General features: G+C 33.9%; 2 protein-coding genes across 12 annotated transcripts; both read left to right on the top strand.

Moving 5' to 3' along the window:
• Positions 1-11: 11 nt before the first annotated feature.
• Positions 12-6,426, top strand: LOC108471021 (uncharacterized). Of its 11 annotated transcripts, none has more exons than XM_053021694.1 (4): positions 12-141; positions 2,087-2,190; positions 5,393-5,714; positions 5,794-6,426. In XM_053021694.1, exons 3-4 carry the CDS (start codon positions 5,394-5,396, stop codon positions 6,289-6,291), a joined length of 819 nt encoding a protein of 272 aa, XP_052877654.1. In that variant the 5' UTR covers positions 12-141; positions 2,087-2,190; position 5,393; the 3' UTR covers positions 6,292-6,426. The 11 variants fall into 11 exon arrangements, 10 of the variants coding, with proteins under 10 accessions (XP_052877654.1, XP_052877657.1, XP_017628068.1 ...); XM_053021697.1 differs by having other exon boundaries at positions 17-141; positions 5,476-5,714; XM_017772579.2 differs by lacking the exon at positions 12-141 and adding an exon at positions 727-901.
• A 987-nt stretch (positions 6,427-7,413) lies between these two features.
• On the top strand, positions 7,414-9,601 carry LOC108470569 (pentatricopeptide repeat-containing protein At5g48730, chloroplastic). The gene is made up of 3 exons (XM_017771919.2): positions 7,414-8,004; positions 8,222-8,628; positions 8,763-9,601. The coding sequence occupies exons 1-3, from the start codon at positions 7,585-7,587 to the stop codon at positions 9,505-9,507; spliced, it is 1,572 nt and encodes a 523-aa protein (XP_017627408.1). The 5' UTR covers positions 7,414-7,584; the 3' UTR covers positions 9,508-9,601.
• The last annotated feature ends 10,591 nt before the right edge of the window (positions 9,602-20,192 follow it).

Below are 20,192 nucleotides of genomic sequence, written 5' to 3'. Positions count from 1 at the left end.
TGTGATGGTAGTTTTATTAAAGTCGTTGAACTCGGTGTGGTATAATACTTTACAATGTATATCTCTTGATGGAGTTTGGCAACATTTCTTCTCTTAGCGGAGGCTTTGGAATGTATAAAACAATTGTTGCCCTAATTGAAGGTAAGTTTATAAAGTAATCTTGCTTGAGATTAAACGTATCGGTAAAGTTTTTATCTTGTATGCGAAGTCTGTTTAGAATTTTTTTTTTCGTAAAAGGTTTTTGTGAAGTTTATCTATGTTTATTATCAGGGTAACTATGCCTTTAGTTTTATTTTAGTTACTTAATAATTATTTTTTCGATTTAGTCACTTAATTTTTTGAAATTAAATATCTTAGTCACTTTCCTATTTGTTGTTATTAAACGAGTGATGAAAAATTAATATATGTCATTTTATTGGCTTAATAATAATTTTAACCTCCATATTTACAAAATTTATCATTTTAATTCTAATTCTAAAAATTTTAATCTCTAAAATTTAATTTTTTTTCAATTTATTTATAATTTTAAAAGTTAAAAAATATTTAAAAAATATTTTAGTATATTGAATCTTTTACAAGTTGATCTTATAACTAGAACTTCAATTAAAATGAGCGACAACTCAATTCGATACTCCCATTTAATTAATATAATTTATTGTAAAAAGAACTATATTATCGACCAAAAGATAACAAGCCCACCTCAAAAGAAAAAGCCTGGGAACACTCTATACAAAGAATGAACAAATAGGGTGATAAAAGGGATCACCATGGGGATTCCTCTTTTCAATTTGAAGCTTTCGAAAAGGCTACCCTTCTAATTGAGTTGCAATATACAAAAGTGATGCCCCACAGCTTCACAAGAATGCCAATGCCTACAAATAAAATGTTAATCTAACTCGTGGTGAGCTGTTCTTAAATCTATTTTGACAATCACTCATTCCTTTTTACCAAATTTTTTATACATAAAATGAATAATTTCTTGCGCTACAATAATATTATTAGTAATAATGCAGCCTAAAACTAAACTAAGGGTCTGTTTGTTTGGAAATAAAATAATTTCCGAAAAAGCTTTTCAACCTTTTTTAGTGATTGTTTGGCTAAAAATATTTTCCTCAAGTAAAATCAATTACAAAATATAAAAAAACAAGCCCTTAATTTTCGAAAATGTCTTATGGATTTCATTTCTGTAAGACATTTTTCGGTTCCTCCTTCATCCAGGTGAGGCTCATTCCCCTTCTTCCGTTCTTCATCTTCCCTTCCAGGTTTTTGTTGTTTTTGTTGTTGATCTCTCTTCATATTCATCTTTTACATTTGCCTGAAATTCTTGATTTTATGCCTGAAATTCCTGAGCTTGAGATTTGTTCTTTTTTCTTTTACTTTTGTTGTTTTGTTTTATTATTACTTCTTGTTCTTCCATATATATATATATATATATATTTCTGTTACTAGCTTGAGATAAAATTGCTGCATTTTTCTTTGCATCGATAAATGGTTTGAATACTTCCATTTCGATTTGCTCTTTCTCTGTTTTGAATTTTTCATCATCCAGTAATTTTATCTTCTTTGATCTCTGATCTGCTGTGGGCTTTCAGTTTGATCTCTTTGAGTTCCACTTTCGGGTTTGTTCTTCCTTGTATATATTGAATTCTTTGTCCATCTTTAGATGCTTGAACCTTTTTCAAATGGTGGCTAAGTTCTTGTGATTATCACTTTCTTTCTCAAACGAATGAAAAGTATAAAAAGAAAAGTGGGAGGTGCTGAATTTCGATCGACATTCATGTGGTTTGGGTTCTATATTCGTTTATGAACAAAAGTAGTTATGTAATGTAAAATTTTCTCGATAATTTTTATCTGAGTTCTGAGCCCTAAGCTAAATTGCTGTAAATTTTATCCAGTAACATATAATAAGTATATAGATAGATAAAATTGCTTGATATTGCATTACTTTGTGATTTGCTTTTACTTTGGGGAAATTACTTAACAGTTAAGTGCATTGAGCTAGTGTTGTTAGTACCTCTTCTTCAGTAATGAATATTTTGAGTGTCTTTTAGAGAAATGCTATAATGAATTTGGCTTTGTTATGCAGCAACCAGTTTGTATAAGTAGTTCAAGTAGGCCACGTTTAAGTTCGAACTAGCGACTTCCCAGAGTTTTACTGTGAGTAAGAGGCGCGTCCATTTCTTCAAACAGGTTGGTGCTTAGAGCTCTCTGCAAGTTTCAAATTCATAGTACTTGCATTGGTTGTATTTACTGTGATTACTTACCATGTCAAGTAGAACTAGTAATTCTGCAAGTTTGAAACTCATAGCATTTTCATTAATGCACTTATGGCACTTTTATTGCTTTTGCTGCACTAGTTGAACTAAAAATGTATCCATCATTCTTGCTTTGACACCAATTTCCATTCAACCTGTTTAAATTCTTGAAGGACAGCATATGATATCTATAACTTTTTGAACTCTACTAGAATCCAAATCATGATTTTGCTTTTCTGTTTTACTTTTATTTCGTGGGATATGTTGAGTGGTGCAAAATGATTAAAAGGGAGGCAACTATTAAACTATCAACTTGTGTCATAATCTGTATAGGACCATTCAGTGTCATGTATGGTTGATTGTGATCCATTATTATTGCTACATCCATAAAATGAACTGGGTTTAGCAATAAGGAAAAGGGGTACCATGTGATCCTTTAGGGTGAAACAAAAAACATGAATCATTAATCCTTACATAAATATAATATCACTTATATTAATTATAACTTATATTAATACTACAATATGATCTACTATAAGAAAAAACACAAATTCTATACTTCTCTGATTATTTTATAATGCCATGTAACTTAAATTTTTAGTAATTAAAAAGATTCTACTTTGGAGTTCATAAAATATCCATGCGAAGCGTGATGGGTACCATGGTTCAGATATGAAGCTTCGTGCTTAAATTCTTTTAGGCAGTTGACTTGTTATTGGCTGGTTTTAATTCATAAGATCAGTGGTGGACTTCATTCAGCTTCATTGTTTAGTTTCCAACATTGGCCTTAACACTCACTGCATTTGCTTACTTATGTCCTTGTATTTGTTGTGCTTTTTACTTGCAAGTTTAATGCAACGTAACATATTTTAACCAAAATAGAGTGTCAATAGAGAATTGATGGTAGATCTTTGGAAATGCCATTATGTTTGGAGGTTTTACCTATAATAGAAAAAGGCGGAGCAAGTAAGCTTTTCAAGTGCTTCAATTTCTTCCAATGAATGCTTGATTTATGTTTGTGCATGAACTAAGATATTGAGGCAGTACTGCAACTTGTCAATAGATTTGCCTTCTTGATCTTATTCAACATTGAGCCAATACAAATTGAAGCAATTTCTTAAGCTCTTTCTGGGTTTAGCAATAAGGAAAAGTAGAATTTTTTTAATTACTAAAAATTTAAGTTGCATGGCATTATAAAATAATCAGAGAAGTATAGAATTTGTGTCTTTTTTTCATATGGTAAAATAAAAATAGAATAAATTATAATTAATTTTTTCTTTTACCTTCGTAGTCAGTATATATAATTATTCATATGATCTAAATCATTAATCCTTACATTAAATATAATATCATTGCTATAAATGAATCAATTAAACATGAAAAAGACAAAAAAATAATAATAAAAGGAAACAAAAGGGGAAGTGCATGGAAAACATGTTGGAACTTTCCCGATCAGTGTAGATACTTATATCGTTGTTTTATTAAAAATTATAAATGAATATCAGATATCTTCATGGGCTACTAGTGTATCAGATATCAGTTTTAATATATATATATATGCACTTTAGTCATGGTAACTTTATTCATATATGTGATCTTATGAAAAGCTTGCATCTTTTTTGTAGTGATCAAATATTTGTGTCGCATTATTTTGTGTAGATGAATCGTAGTCAAGATCAAAATGCAATTGTCGGAGTCGTGGCTTCAGTTTTAACTTTGGGGCTCTTTGGATTAAAAAATTAAAAACTAGGAAGAAAATTACTTCTCACCCTTGTGTGAATCGAGATTATGAAAGAGAATATTATATTAATAGTATTTTATATAATGGTGACCACCATTGTATTGATGTGATAAGGATGAGACCGATTTTCCTTTTTAATTTGTGTAATATTCTTAGTAGGAATAATTTGTTACAATCAACTAAATATGTGAATATTAGGGAGCAAGTAGTTATATTTTTACATATAATTGGTCATAATGTAAGGTTTCGAGTGATTGGATCTAGATATTATAGATCAACTGAGACAATTCACTGTTACTTTAAGGTTGTATTGAGAGCTATTTTGAAATTGTATAAACTAGTTATTAGATTACCTGATGAGTCAACCCCTAGTGAAATAAAAAAACAATCCAAGGTTTTATCCTTATTTTAAAGATTGTATTGGAGCATTAGATGGAACTCATGTTCGTGCATCCATTCCGTTTAGCATTCAAGGAAGATTTCGTAGCCGTAAAGGGGGGGCGACACAAAATGTATTGGCTGCCATTACATTTGATTTGAAATTTTCCTATGTTCTAGCTGGTTGGGAAGGTAGTGCACATGATTCTCGTATTTTAAGTGATGCACTTTCACTCCCAAGAGAATTAAGAATTCTGGAAGGTAATAATTATCATTAAATACCAAATAGTTCTAGTAAGCTCATAATTTATTAGTATTAATTATGTTTTGTAAAATTGTAAGTAAATATTGTCTTGCTGATGCTGAATATGACATCCGAAATGGATATATTATCCCATATCATGGTGTCAGATATCATTTAAAAGAGTTTAGTGCTCAGGGCATTGAAAATGCAAAGGAACTATTTAATTTTCGTCATTCATCATTGCGAATCACTATTGAACTTGTTTTTGGGATTTTGAAGAAACGGTTTCGTGTATTAGATGTTAAATCATTTTGGAATTTTCAAACTCAAGTAGATGTAATTTTGGCTTGTTGTATCATTCATAATCATATAATGAGAGTTGATCTTAGTGATTTACTTAATCAAGGACTATACGAGGAGCCTGAGTCTGATTTGATAATACCAACTCTTACAGAGCGAGAAGTAAGAGAATGGTTTACTAAGAGAGATGAAATTGCACAAACTATGTGGACTGATTATATGGCTAGAAATATTATGTAGGTTTAGGGCTTAGGGTTATTGTTTTTATGTTATGTATGTTTTAGTATTAAATTTTTTTTTTTGTTAATGTTGGTTGAATAATGATATTGAAATTTTAGTTTGTTGGATTTTGAAATTATTATGTCTTGAATTTGTTAGATATTAATTATGTTTTAAGCTTGTTAGATATTGAATTTATTATGTTTTAAGCTTGTTAGATATTGAAATGATTGACAATGACAATTATTAATGTAGAATGGGTAAGGGTAACAAAGAAGGGACCTCCAAGCAATTCAGGTGGACAAAACTGATGGAACATCTTTTTTTTGAAATTCTAGCTAAGGAGGCCCAGAAACCTTTTAATACTTTCAAAGCAGTTTCTATTAATCGAGTTGCCGAAGCTATTTCTGAAAGATTTCAAGTCCAATGTGATGTGAAGCATGTGGAAAATCATTTGAGGATTGTAAAAAACCAGTGGCAGATTATATGCACAATCCGGGGTGAAAGTGGTTTTGGATGGGATAATAACATGAAAATGATCACATGTGATAGAGCGACATATGATGCAGCAGTGAAGGTAATATATGTTTATATATGTTAAGTATATTTCAATTGTTTTTTTACTTGTTATTTTAATTGTGTATAATATTCAACAGGTGGCACACAAGAAGTATGAACCATTTTTGAATAAAATCATTGATCATTACGATGAAATGACTTTGGTTGTTGGCAAAGATATGGCAACAGGGAGTTTTGCTAGAACATTTGTTGATATAGATTTGGATGATAGCAACCAAGATTTAGTGCCTATAGACTGCAACAATGAAGAGACTGAAGAGGTAAGAACAAAAGTATCTTCATCTGGCACATCCAAATGTACAAGAAAAAATGCTCAAGCAAGTGCCGTTGATGAACAAATTAAATTTGTGGGTGAACAACTTGGCAAAATTGCTAATGCTTTGGAACAATTTACTGCGGGTAAGACACCACATCTTTACGAAGAAGTGATGTCGATGGAGGTAGAAGGATTTGATGATAACTTCATCTGTTCTGTGTTTGATTATCTAGTGAGTCATGAATCCGAGGCCAAAGTTTTTTTAGTTAAAAGTAAGAAGCATAGAAAAATTTGGCTTCAAAAAATTTCTCAATGTTGAAAATATTGATACTTTTAATGTGGTGTAAATTAGTTATGCACTTGGACAATGTTGTTGTTATTATGTGGTGTACTACTAATTATGTATTTGGATAATATTATTAATTTTTAGTATAAATTATAGTTTGGAAGCTAATTTATAATTATTCAGTCCTTGTTTTTTATTTTTTATAACACAATTATAAATAATTTATTTGACTTTGGTTGTTTTCAATTTATGACGATTAATATTCTAGCTTAATAATTGAGTATTATTATATATTTAATTTGATTTATTTATTTATAAATAAATCATTGCAAAATATATAAAAACAATTTAAAATATAAATTTATTAATATATATAAATTTATTAATATATGTAAAAATAGCTTTTTCGAAAAATATTTTTAAAAAATCTGTCAAACAACGAAAAATATTTTACACAGATTCATCCAAACACCAGAAAAGTAAATTATTTTCAAAAAAGTAAATTATTTTTCAGAAATTATTTTTCGGAAAACGTTTTACTGGCAAACAAACGGAGCCTAATATGCTTTTGATATAAGGCGGAAATTTTGTCACAATTTTGCAAAGAACAGTGGACAAGCTGGTAAGATTAATACTCCCAAATCCTTAGTAAATATTAAACTTGACCATGAGTCAAGTTAGTCCTCACCCAAAAAATAAGATAATTTGAGCAAAAATATAGGCTAAGAAAAAGGGTTTGAACAAAAAAAGAAGAAAACCTATTTAGAAAATAGGCCAGGCTTCGAATAAACTTTCATTAGTCTGAGCCCAACCCAGATATCTTTCACGAAAGTATCAATACCGTTTTAAGACTCAATGTTTTAAAAATTAAAGAAATATTTCTTGAGTATCAATATCCTCCCCAGTGTATCGATACCTCGTAGCAAGTATCAATACTATAAGCTTTAATACAAGTCGGGTCGGTTTGAAATCGAGTTTAACATATATAATTTGGGTTGAGCTTGGAAAAAAATTAGACCTATTTTTTGAGATGAGTTCAAATCTATTAATCGAGCCTAAAATTTTATTAAAGCTCAACTCAAACCCGACTAGATAGATAGAAAACTATTGTAAAGATATAGGTATATATAATTAAATAGTTTGAATACAGATTTAAAGGTCTAACACTACTTGTAAAGCGGGGATTTCGACAACACTTAATATTAGGGGAAACCCAAACAATCCAAAATCGAATACAATAACCAAAGCCCAACAGTGAAAATATCTGAAAATTTACCTTACCAACTTCACTTATATTTCTGGTGCTCAATTTCTCTGCAAATCTAAATGGCCTCTCTCTGCAGTCACCCCCACACATTTCTACCCGCTGTCAATCGGCCACCGTCGCCTAGCCTTAAGCCCCTCCGGGTTTCGCCCGTATCCGCTTCCAAATCCGAAACATCTGCTCCAAACGAAGACGAAGAAGAGGAAACGAGGAGCTTAACGGTGAGTGAGAGAGGAAGAGAAAAGGGAAGACTTGTAATTGCCGAGGAATTGAAGCAGAGAGAGACGAGAGGGAGGAGAGAAGAAGTGAACAGGAAGATAGCTTCAAGGAAGGCTATTTCCGTCATTATGCGAAGAGAGGCCACCAAGGCTTTTATCGAAAAAAAGAGAGGACCCAACAATTCCAAGAAGTTGCTTCCGAGGACTGTTCTTGAAGCCCTTCACGAGAGAATCACTGCTTTGCGTTGGGAATCTGCTCTTAAGGTCTGGTTGAAATCTTGAGTTTTCCTTTTGCTTTTCAAATTTTGCTTAACCACTTCTGTAAACAAGTTAAAGTGGAAGAGATGCTGAAATTTTTATCTTAAAAATCTAACAGTGCTCTCTATTCCTTTTCATTGTTGCTTTGAGAAACAAGTTTAGCTTCCTATATCACGCACATATTCTAATGATAATACCAAGGTCATCACATTTCTTTTTTCAGGTTTTTGAGTTACTACGGGAGCAGCTTTGGTATAGACCCAACGCTGCTATATACATCAAGCTTATTGTTTTGCTTGGGAAATGCAAGCAGCCTGATAAAGCCTATGAGCTCTTTCAGGCTATGAGCGATGAAGGTTGTGTTATGAACCATGAAGCCTACACTGCTCTCTTGTCTGCCTACAGTCGTAGCGGTCTCTTTGATAAAGCATTTTCCCTTTTAGAGGAGATGAAAGACACTCCTATTTGTCACCCTGATGTGCAGACCTACTCCATCCTCATCAAATCATGCCTGCAGGTTTTTGCCTTTGATAAAGTACGCGCCTTGCTTTCCGACATGGCAAGTCGGGGAATCAGGCCCAACACAGTTACATACAACACCCTTATCGATGCCTACGGCAAAGCAAAAATGTATCTTGTTAATCCTTCTCTATGATTTCAGGAATATGCTCTGTCTGGCTGCCAAATTATATGCACTATAGTCTATAACAAAATTTCAAGTCCACTTACATGAAAGTAACTCAATTCTTTTGGTTTACTGAAAGGTTTCAAGAGATGGAAATGACACTCGTGGAGATGCTTAGAGGGAAGGATTGTGAACCAGATGTTTGGACCATGAACTCCACAATTAGAGCCTTTGGCAGCAGTGGGCAAATTGAAACCATGGAGAAGTGTTACGAGAAGTTTCAGAGTGCTGGTATCCAGCCCAATATTAAGACATTCAACATTCTGCTAGATTCTTATGGAAAAACTGGAAACTACGAGAAGATGAGTGCTGTAATGGAATATATGCAAAAATACCATTACTCGTGGACGATTGTTACCTACAATGTAGTGATAGATGCCTTTGGAAGGGCTGGTGATTTGAAACAGGTGGAGTATTTGTTTAGGCTAATGCGGTCAGAAAGAATCAAGCCTAGTTGTGTCACACTTTGCTCTCTAGTAAGGGCTTATGGTCAAGCTGGGAAAGCTGAAAAAATCGCTGGTGTTTTGCGGATCATTGAGAATTCGGATGTAACATTGGACATTGTGTTCTTCAACTGTCTAGTGGATGCTTACGGTAGGATGGGATGCTTTGCAGAGATGAAGGGGGTGCTTGAAATGATGAAGCAAAAAGGATATAAACCTGATAAGATCACATATAGAACCATGATTAAGGCTTACTCTATCAGTGGTATGACTAGCCATGCAAAGGAGCTTCGCAATCTTGTTGAGTCAGCGGCAGGGTCATCTTTGGGGATGCCAAAGCCTGATTTCCGACAACCAGAATATTACAGGTCATATTACTGAGATCTAATGTATATTTTCATTTTTTTTCCCTTATGTTGTAAATGTACATCAGCAGCATGAGTAAAATGAAATACAGATCACCACTTCTGTATAATTTTGCATCATTTAATTCTGCTTTGTAATTTAATAGCTCTATGGGTGCTGTTATTGTTGAGAAAATTAAACATTCATTGAACCAGAGGTGACATCCTTCAATTTAAATCCCAACATCTCAACATCCGAACTCTTTTCTTTTTTCTTTTTTTTTTCCCAACTCCATGACGTTCCTTTTGTTAGAAAAAAGAAACCCTTTCAACTTTAAAGTTCCCTCCTATGGCAAACCGTTGAATGCAGTATGGAAACAGTTGGTTAATATCTATACTCTTTCAACTTTATGTACTATTCTTGATTGTTACTCTTCATCGGTGAAGGTTGTAATCTCACTCTGCTTTGCTAACTCTGCCTTTTGCTTTTCGAACTCGGAGAGGAACTACTTGGCTGCTGTTCATCCCTGATGCTGATGATATTACTTGATGGAGCCACTTTCTCATTGTTGCCATCCTGCTTTCGGTTGATCCTGCCATCGTTGGCTGATTATGAGATGGATCTTCATAAAGGTGGCCAGAAGCAACTTTTGTCATAGTAAAAGACATACATAGTGAAATTCAACATTCTATGATTAATGTAAAACAAAAGTAGTAATTGTGATTTAGAAATTCCTAACGAGTTGGTTTCCACTTCTATTGGCCATACCAATGTCTGGGGTGCTCCCATGGATGGCTCTGGAAAAGATATCGGGACCTCAATCATTTGTTGCAAAGGCTGAACTCCCCTTTCTCTTGGATCCCAATCCGAGCTCGGATATGAAGTTAGCTCTTCTGTGAGAGTTAAATATCGGTGCTATGGGGTTAGACTTGGGGATCAACTGTGCTATGGGGTTAGACTTGGGGATCAACTTTTTATTAGAAAAAATTTTTTGTTTGAAAACGATTTTTTTGTACAACTGAAAATAAAAATTTTGAAAATTGAGTTGATTTATTTTGAAAATTGAGTTGATTTGTGATATTTATAGCAATAAACCATTTACTGAAATTTTACCTGTATTTTTTGCTAGATAGATCCTTTATCGTTCCTGGCTTTCAATCGAATGTCCTTCTCTACTATTCTTATACCACAAATTGCTTCGAGTGTGGGCTCGAACGATTCGAATCAAACACAAAATTAGAAATAATTTTCTTTACTTCTATGAAAATGAAAAACTCTTATCAATAAAAATCGACATAATTGTTATTCCAAAAAAATATATTTAATACTCAAAGAATACATTCTCACTATTTTCGGGCAGAGTAACAATATATTAAAGTTGTGTATTTTTTCATCTATTTATAGGGAGAAAAAGTAAAATCTTGTTGAATTGTAGAAGTCTATTTCAAATAGAAAAACAAATTTCAAATAGAAAAACAAACGCCTAGTCTAACTAGAGGTATAGGGGGCAACAACCCTAGTTAAACATGAAGGGTTTTTGGGCTTCTCACATATCGGGTTTAATTACAAGTAATTTTTGAACTTTTAGCTCAGTACTTTATAATTTGATTCAACTCGATATTTGTTTTTCTATTTCCCAAAATAAACATTTTACCAATTAAATAATTTTCTCAATTCAATTCTAATTTCGTTAAAATCATAACAACTTTATCGTGAAAGAATCTATGAGAAAATATATTTAATATTTTTACATTTAACGAATTTACTATGATCAAATGATTTATTTTTATTTTCGAACTTTATTTAATTCGAAAAATATAAATTCATTTCCAGGTTATTTTCATTTTCATTTTGGAGAAAACTACATTCATTTTCAAATGATTTCATTTCTCCATTTTCATTTTTATTTTGGAGAAAATCACATTCATTTTCAAATGTTTCTCATTTATCCATTTTCACAATTTCTATCCATTTTTGTTCATTTAATTTAACATGCAATTCATTTCTGGTTTTAATGAGCTAGTGAAGGGACCGATTGGATATATGCGATTAGGGCTCAAATGGTTTATAATTAAGTTTAAGCTTTTCGCCTATTAATTATAAACTCATTTAGTCACGAAGTTATTCCACTATAGTATTGCGATTGAGCTCTCCCCAACGACATACCATTACGAAAGTAACTCGATCAATACTCATCCAATGGCCTTGTTATAAGTGTGTTACCCTCATAAGATACCTTAATCTCTTTGGGATAAATCCATTCTCCCAATATGATCCAATTTTATCTCATGGTAACCATTACATCTTCCTTTATGAAAAGTCAATTACTATTAAATAGTAATCAAATCATTCATCAAAAAAGACGAATGACTCGTGACCACATTTACTTTTCATCAATCATGTAATGCTAATGAGAGAATATAATTTACCTATGTCTCGGGATATATGTAACACCTTATACCCGATCCAATCACTGAGTTCGGGTACATGATGATACAATGACCCAAAAAACTTAATGTTATTTATAATTCTACATTCATTGCATACTTGAACAACTTAAAATTCAAAACCAAACTATTAAGATTCGTACAAAAATGACAATAATTCTTACAACTTTGATTCCCATATCTATTTAAAAGTTTCAAAATAAAATCTAGTTATTGACATAAAGACTTAAACCTTAAGGCGTGGCCTCCAAGGAAACCCCTCTATATACATAAAACAACTATCGTGCCCACTATTAACTTTGGCGGGGCTTGGCTTTGTCCCTCCTCTTTATTTTTAAATCTTCATCTACCCTTCAACCAAGCAATAATTTTATAAGTTCAGAAGAACTTAGTGAGATCTGTACATAAAATTCATGGAAGACTGCTTAAATATTAACAAAATGAGATTTTAGGCCCAAAATTAAACTCCCTGGATTTCGTAAGAGGATTCACAACTTAGTTGGCGAGGCGAATGCCTCATTCTCTCTAAGCCGACTATTAGTGGACATAATCCCTAGTCTGGCCATAACCATGCTCTATCTAGAGATTCTCTCATGAATCTGACTTGCCATAAATTGCACTATTATTTACATCCCTTTTTACATATAATTATAACTTGTTTAATAGTAAATGAAAGCATTTTAGTATAATTTAGACATTAAGCTCTAATGTTGCAACACTGCAAGCCTATGTTGCAACCAACCTCCTGCGCAGCCCAAAAACTCCTGCACATTTTAATGATGTTTTAGGGGGAAATTAGGTGTATTTGTCCCAGTCGAATTCTAATGACTTCAAGGATAATTTAGGCACTTTAATATTCCGAGTTTAGCCTATATAAAGACCATTATAATCAGTTTAAACATAATTTTTAGGGTTTGATTCTTAGTTTTTTCTTTCATTCCTAGTTTTCATTTAGGCACTTTAATATTCAGAGTTTAGCCTATATATAAAGACCACGAGCATCTCTTTTCATTATTCTCTTCTTTATATTTTCTTTCTTTAACATTGTTAGATGAATGCTTGTGCAAAGTTTAGAATCAATTTATGCTTTCTACATATTTTGCATGTTTCAATTGCTTTAACTTAATTAATTGATTGAATGACTGAGTTTCTTAGCGGATCAACTGTTTGGGAGAGAAAAAACTTAAACCCTAGGCTTGACAATCCTAGGAAGTCATTTAGGTGGGAATTAACCCAAAATTGGTATGGCTTATCCGTGAACACCTTAACCTCGAGCCAGCCTGAACTGTGAGGTTAGAAGATAAGTAGTTTTACTGACTCGTTATTCTAATGGAAGATCGGAAGGTCCTACTAAGGTATCGACTAGTTCATTGATTAAAACTCTACATCAATAATTAATTAGGTAAAATAATTGGATCTAGACTAAAAGGAACTCGCGTAGTCAAAACAAAGAATAAGAAAAGCCGATATAGGAATCTAGGAATAGATTTAGATTTAGTTAAATTCATTTAGTTTATTATTATTATCATCTTGCTTCTTGGTTAACACTACTAATTTGTGACTCGAGTAAATTAGTAATTATTTTCGATAATTGGCTTGATAATAGTTTTTCCCAAATTGCAATCTATTAGGTACAATCCTTGGAATACTTACCAAGTGTTTCGTTGTAAAAAAACTATATTAAAACTTGTGTAACACCCAAAACCTGTACCTATCACCAGATTAGGGTTACGGAGTATTACCGTACAATTCAGAACAAATAATAACAAATAGTATCAAGTTTAACAAATTTAATTAACAAATTTATAAATAATCAGATTGGAGTGGAACAAACAGTCATGAACCTTAAATCGAGCCTACAAGGCCTTTAAAATAGTTTAGGAACGATTAGGGACCAATTCAAAGCAAACTAGAACATTCAGGGAAAAACTAAAAATTTTCAAATCAAGGGTTACACGGCCATGTGACAAAGCCTAGGCCATGCAGCTTATGACATGATCGTGTGGCTACTCTACACGCTTCTATGATTACTCCACATGCCCATGTGCACAGACTGTGTAACTCATTGTGCCCGTGTAATATAAGGTCACATGGTCGTATGGCTAGGCCGTGTAACTCTCTGTGACCGTGTGGCTCAGGGTTACACGGTCGTGTCACCAGATCGTGTAACTCTCTGTGCCCGTATGGATCAACCTACACCATAACACACTAAAGGCACACGCCTGTATAGGTTACCCGTGTGTGACACAGTCATGTGGTAGCCCGTGCCCCAGGCCATGTGTGTGCAATAATGAGCCTAAACCATGCCAATTTCACATCCAAATGATTAGGTACCTAACCCAACTTATAACACATGATCATAATACTTTTAAATACATTCAAGAACAACCATAACATGCCAAATCAATTAACCTAAGATCTAACCAATGTGCCACCAATGACACTCCAAATCAAACTCTTAACAATTCATCACTTTAGTTAAGTACATAAGCCATACTATACACTCAAAAATGTCTTATAAACAATCCCTAAATACCATACTCAATTCATGCGAAACTTACCATTTCATGCTTATCCACTTATGCTCTAACTTAGAATTAAGCATGCTTATCACACATAGTTATGTAACACCCCAAACCCGGCCCAGACGTTACGGCCGAATTTGACGTGTCACATTGAAGTGTTTTTCGAAAACTATGTTTTCATTGAAAACCCTTCTTGATGTAAAAATCATTGGAGCGTTATTGTAAAACTCATGTTTTAATTAAAAATCTTTGAGAAGAATATTTTCGTTATAGATTAAAGTGAATGGAAACTGTGCACCAGGTAGGAAGCCAGAAAAGAAGAGGTGAGTCTATTGGACTGCATAAGTACCAAGCTCTTCATGGATCCAATCCTAGACATGCACATATCCATTGCCACACTTAAAGCATATTACTTGTCCACGAACAACAAATTAAGTTTAAGTCCATTTAAAATATTTATTTCCTTTGAAAACATTTACGTTGCGGAAGCTTTGCTCGGTAATCATGATATTTTGAAAATAAGTAACTTTTATAAAACGCGCCCTAGAGCTAACCAATTTAATAACCCAAAATATTAAAAATAATAAAAAGAGCAGCCTTATTACAACTTAAACCAAAATAAAAATAATCAAAATAATAAATGCGAAACTTATTTTAAAGAAAGCAGAAACTTAATCTTCGTGGCCACTCTGAACCCCGCCCAGCTCCAAGTCCACCAACTAGGGCTCACCTGCAAGGATGGAGGAGAAAGGGGGTGAGTTTGGAAAACTCAGTGTGTGAAGTATCCCAACCAGAGCCCAAATCGGTTCAAGCTTTACTGAGCCTAAGCCCTATTCAGAAATCAGTGTTAACTGGGGCTTAGCCCATATCAATATTAATCTGGGCCATAGCCCCTTACAGTATCAGAGTATATTGGGCCTAGCCCATATCAGTATCAATCTAGGCCGCAGCCCTATTAGAAGTTGAGATATATTGGGCCTTGCCCATATTAACATAGTTGGGCCCATAACAAAACAGTCTCATATGATTAATGCATGATAACCCCATCCAACCCTGCACTTGCCTCCGTCCATCCCTACACTTCCTGTGGGGAATAAATCACCCACGCCATCCCTACACTTACAGTGTTAGCACCGGTTGCGGCATTAACTATAATCCGTAGCAAAGCTACTTATATCAGAATATGTGGCACAACCACCAGAACGGGTTCTTCCTCCATAACATAACCCAGATCCCATGCAACAAATATACATGTCATGGCATACAACAACAGAATCAAAATATCATGCATTTCAGTCAAAATTAACCCTAGGGGTATAACGATCATTTTGCACCTAGGGGTAAAATGGTAATTTTCATACTTAGGGGTGTTTTAGTAAAATTTACTATTCTAGAGGTTACATACATCCTACAACCGTTAACGCATCAACAGAAACACTTACCGAGAGTCTTTACTGAATTGGGCCCGTTGGCCCATTAACCCGTTTTTGGCCCATTATGCTCAAATATACCGAAGTGCACGAAATTGCGCACTCTGCAATCATACCTCTTTAGATTACCAAAACTAACAAACAACCATCTCACGAGCGCTCGCATGCTCGCAAGTTCACAAAATGCTGGCTTTCGACATTTCGACTTTTCGGCTTTTGCCGATCTAGTCTATGAGTGGGTGTCGTTTACAAACCTGTTTGCGACGAAATGCTGACAAGTTCCACACACGAACTGCCTACAATCAATTACTAATACGTTAACTATGAATCCATAGCAACTTATCTGCAAAGCTCCTTACTAAAAATCGACCATTAACACTTTAGGCACTAGTGTTCTTACCTTTGCTGAAAAAATGGACTAGATCTAATTCTGGTCGTTCCAAATATCCAAGCCCTCGATTAGTAGCTTTTATTCCACACTATAGGAAAACAAATCAGATATCACCACTAAACCCTTTGAGTACAATCAACAGGCACCCTTTGCATATAGGGGTTTTTCGACTTTTACCTTAATTCATGAATAACGAAAGAAAGATTCGAACGTTTACCTATATCATTATGACATTACTCCCAATCGATTGTAGATCCAACCACCGCACAAGAAGGGAAAATACTCAACCAAGGATTCGGCCTTTGTAGTACCTCAAAGTAGTAAGATTTCGGTTTTGGAAGAAAAGATACGAGGTTTGGCTTCAATGGAAATTCGGCTAACCAGTTTTGTTGAGAATTTATGAGAGAAAAGAAGAAGAAGAATATGAAGGATTTAAGTTCGGCAAAAAGATAGGATGAGAATCGGCAAGAGGAGAAAGAAAAGAGAAGAGAGGAAGAGATGAGAGAAGGAAAGAAAAGAATAGAAAATAGAAGAAGAAAAAAAAAGAATCCTAAAGGCCAAAATATACGGCATTTAATATAGCTATGGCCAAAAGAGTGCCTTTCGGCATAGTAATTCTTTTTAAATTCCAATTCCCTAATTTGCTCCTTGATTTTTGGCCAAATTCGAAATTTGAATTTCATTCAAACTCCCAACCGATCAGCAGCCTTATCCACCTGCTTGCATAGACCCCAATTCCTTCCCCACGCATGTAGCAAAAATCCAAACCTTACGTGCGCAAACTGCAGCTCGAACCCCAGACCGCCTTGCGCCCACGCCCGTGTTACTGGCCACTGCACCATGCGTCCTTCCTTACTACTATATGGTCACAATTAATAATAAACCTTACCTGCTTCAGTTCTGGCCCACTTTAAAAATTAAACAAAAATTCGGCACAGACGGACTCGAACTCGCGCCTCTCCATATGCCCAAGACGCTCATCGCCATCGAGCCACAGGCGCTTCTTGTGACATAGCTCGGTCGCAGTTATTCTTAAACCTTACTTTAGTGCGATCTGGCTTCTTAAAATAAAAACAAGCCTTTGCGTGTGCCAACCCTCGAACCTAGGCACTACACCACACTCCCAGCGCCTCTTCCACTAGACCAAACTTCCCAAGAAATCTTGAATGGCGATGTGGGTGGGGGTTTCCGAGGAATACAAATAACCTCTGGTTTTTTTCAGATTTGGCGAGCATCTGGTGTTACCTTTCAACCCCAACTTTATATAACACGTCCCTGCGTCATTCCCTGATATAAAGAAAAATAAAACTCTTTTGCACATGTTGGGAGTCGAACCCTAACTCTCCTTCCCACTACATAACATGTTTAGCCACTAGGCCAAGTGCTCCTTTATGCTAAAATTTAGCTTAAATTTTTAATAAGGCCTACTGCCTAGATTTCCTAAGGTAGTATAAAATTAAAATTTTTCTAGAGTCTTAAACACCAAAACAACAATACTTTTATAAATATATATATTTTATATTTTTTTCCTATCTAATAATAACAATTATAATAATAATTTTATAAATATATCTAATAATAAAAATTTCAAATATCAATAATACAAGAAATAATAATAATAATTTTCATAAAAATTTTTCAAACATACATGCAAGAATATTTTTCTAATAATAATTTTATCTTATAATACTAATTAAAATTTCATAAAAATTTAAAATATCCGTAATAATAAATATAGTAAAAATTTTCTAGTAGTAATTCAAAATTTTTTTTCTTAAACGGTAATATTCAAAACTTCCTAATTATTCAGGTTTCCTTCTATCCGAATCTCAGACTCAAAGCCCAACTCTTCTAGGCCCCAAAAATCGGGGTGTTACAAGTTATTTATACCACAACATCATATACACAACAACTACACAATTGTAAGTCCTTATGAACCATTACAAAATATAATCAAATTCTCCTATTACATGCCATATAAGTCAAGTGTATATTTGAAGTCTACCAAAGGTCTTCTGATAGTGTGATTCTTCGAGTTGATTCGTGTGATTTTTTGAGTTGATTCGATCTCCCGATTTCTATAAATAGTATCTACAAGAAATAAGACAAATAACACGAGTAAACTTTCATAAAGCTTAGTAAGTTCGTAGTATAAACGATAAAGCTTATTGAATGAAACATAATAATTCAAATAACAAGATTAATGAACAGATTTCCTGTCACAAGGTTATTAACAGTGTTCTTGTCAATCACAATTCATAACAAGTGAGTAATGCTTAAACAATAGTACAATCAATTTTTCCCATATTTCAATAGCATTCAGTGATCAATAATCAACGCATGATGAACGATATAAGAATACGAGTGTACAGTTAATCGTCTAAAACACACCAGACGCTCATACAAGCTAGACCAACCGATAACACACCTCGGCACTAAGTGCCTAGCTCGTAGGCTAACATCCGTCCCCATAACACACTAGAAAACACTGTAATATAACACGATAGTCTACAAAAAATGTAGGACCTTGGTATATTTAGTGAATAGAGGATATACAAAAATTATCTTCATATCTCATACCAATCCCATATCGTGCGCAAAATAACCTATTGGCATGCCAATTGTACTCTATCCTACATTTATCGGCTCAGAGTATTTCAATCAGTAATCGATACCATATCAATTGATTATTTTCATTCTCAATTATATGCATAAAAAATATCCAACATTATACAATTAAGTTCACATAATGTAACATTCGTGTTTTAACTCGAGGTTAGGTACATTGATGGATCAAGCCAAGAATTAGCGCAAAATTTTTTGAAATATAATAAACAAGAATTTTTAATATTAAATTAGGAAGTATTTAGATCCAATAAGAAATTAGAAAATACTCTTTAGGTAGGAAAATTTTAAATAGATACATTGACTTAATTGAAAGAATAGAGAATTTGTTGTGGCCAAAGTAGGAAAAATTGTAACACCCCTTACCTGTATTCAACGCTGGAACAAGATATGAGGCATTACTGGACTTACATCGCAAGCAAACATACAATTTCTAGTCATAAATTTTCATCCAAATTAAAAACCATTTGTATTCAATCATAAAGTGCCCATTTACGAGCCTATGACGCCCAAAACATGCTTTAGTAGTGGTTCAGGACTAAACCGAGCACTTAGGAAAATTTTACAAAACTTAAATTTTTTTTGCTATGAACAGGGGTCACACGCCCAAATGGTTTGGGACACGCCTGGGTGGGCAGGCCGTGTGGTCACACACGCTCGTGTCTCTAACACGTGTAACTCTTTGTTTGCAAAGCATGAACAAATTGAAGTTACATGGCCAAGTCACATGCCCGTGTGCTAGGCTGTGTGGTTAATTTAATTTTCATAAAATAGGTACAGACTGCACACGCCCGTGACACATGCCCGTGGTTGAGGCTATGTCCCTCACACGGTTGAGACACACACCCGCGTCTTTGCTTGTGTGCTCAATTCTGAGCATTCTGTTTCTCAAAATTAAGGTGCAGGGGACACACGGTCGAAACACATGCCCATGGCACAGGCCATGTGTGGCACACGCTGTAACACCTTTCATCCATATTTAACATTAGAATAGGGTTATAGAGCATTACCGGACTTACAATACATTTAATCATACTTTTCGCATACATTCAATCATTATAAAAAATCATCATTCAATCTCAATCAATTTGTCCCTTATACGAGCTTACGAGGCCCAAAACATGCTTTGGAAGTTGTTCGGGACTAAACTGATAGTGTAACGCCCCAAATTTTTGGGAATTCTGAAAAAAAAGTTTGTAAAATTAAAATTCTGTGTTCTGCTTGTTAAGTGTAGGTTTAATTGTGATAGTGGGCCTCTAGAAGGCCCAAGCTTAGGATAACCCGATAGTTTTAATTAATTTTA

This window comes from Gossypium arboreum, chromosome 11 (assembly GCF_025698485.1).
Source record: "Gossypium arboreum isolate Shixiya-1 chromosome 11, ASM2569848v2, whole genome shotgun sequence".
Classification (NCBI taxonomy): Eukaryota; Viridiplantae; Streptophyta; class Magnoliopsida; order Malvales; family Malvaceae; genus Gossypium; species Gossypium arboreum.
Note: the sequence above shows the minus strand (reverse complement) of the source record. Positions and strands in the feature narration are given on the sequence as shown.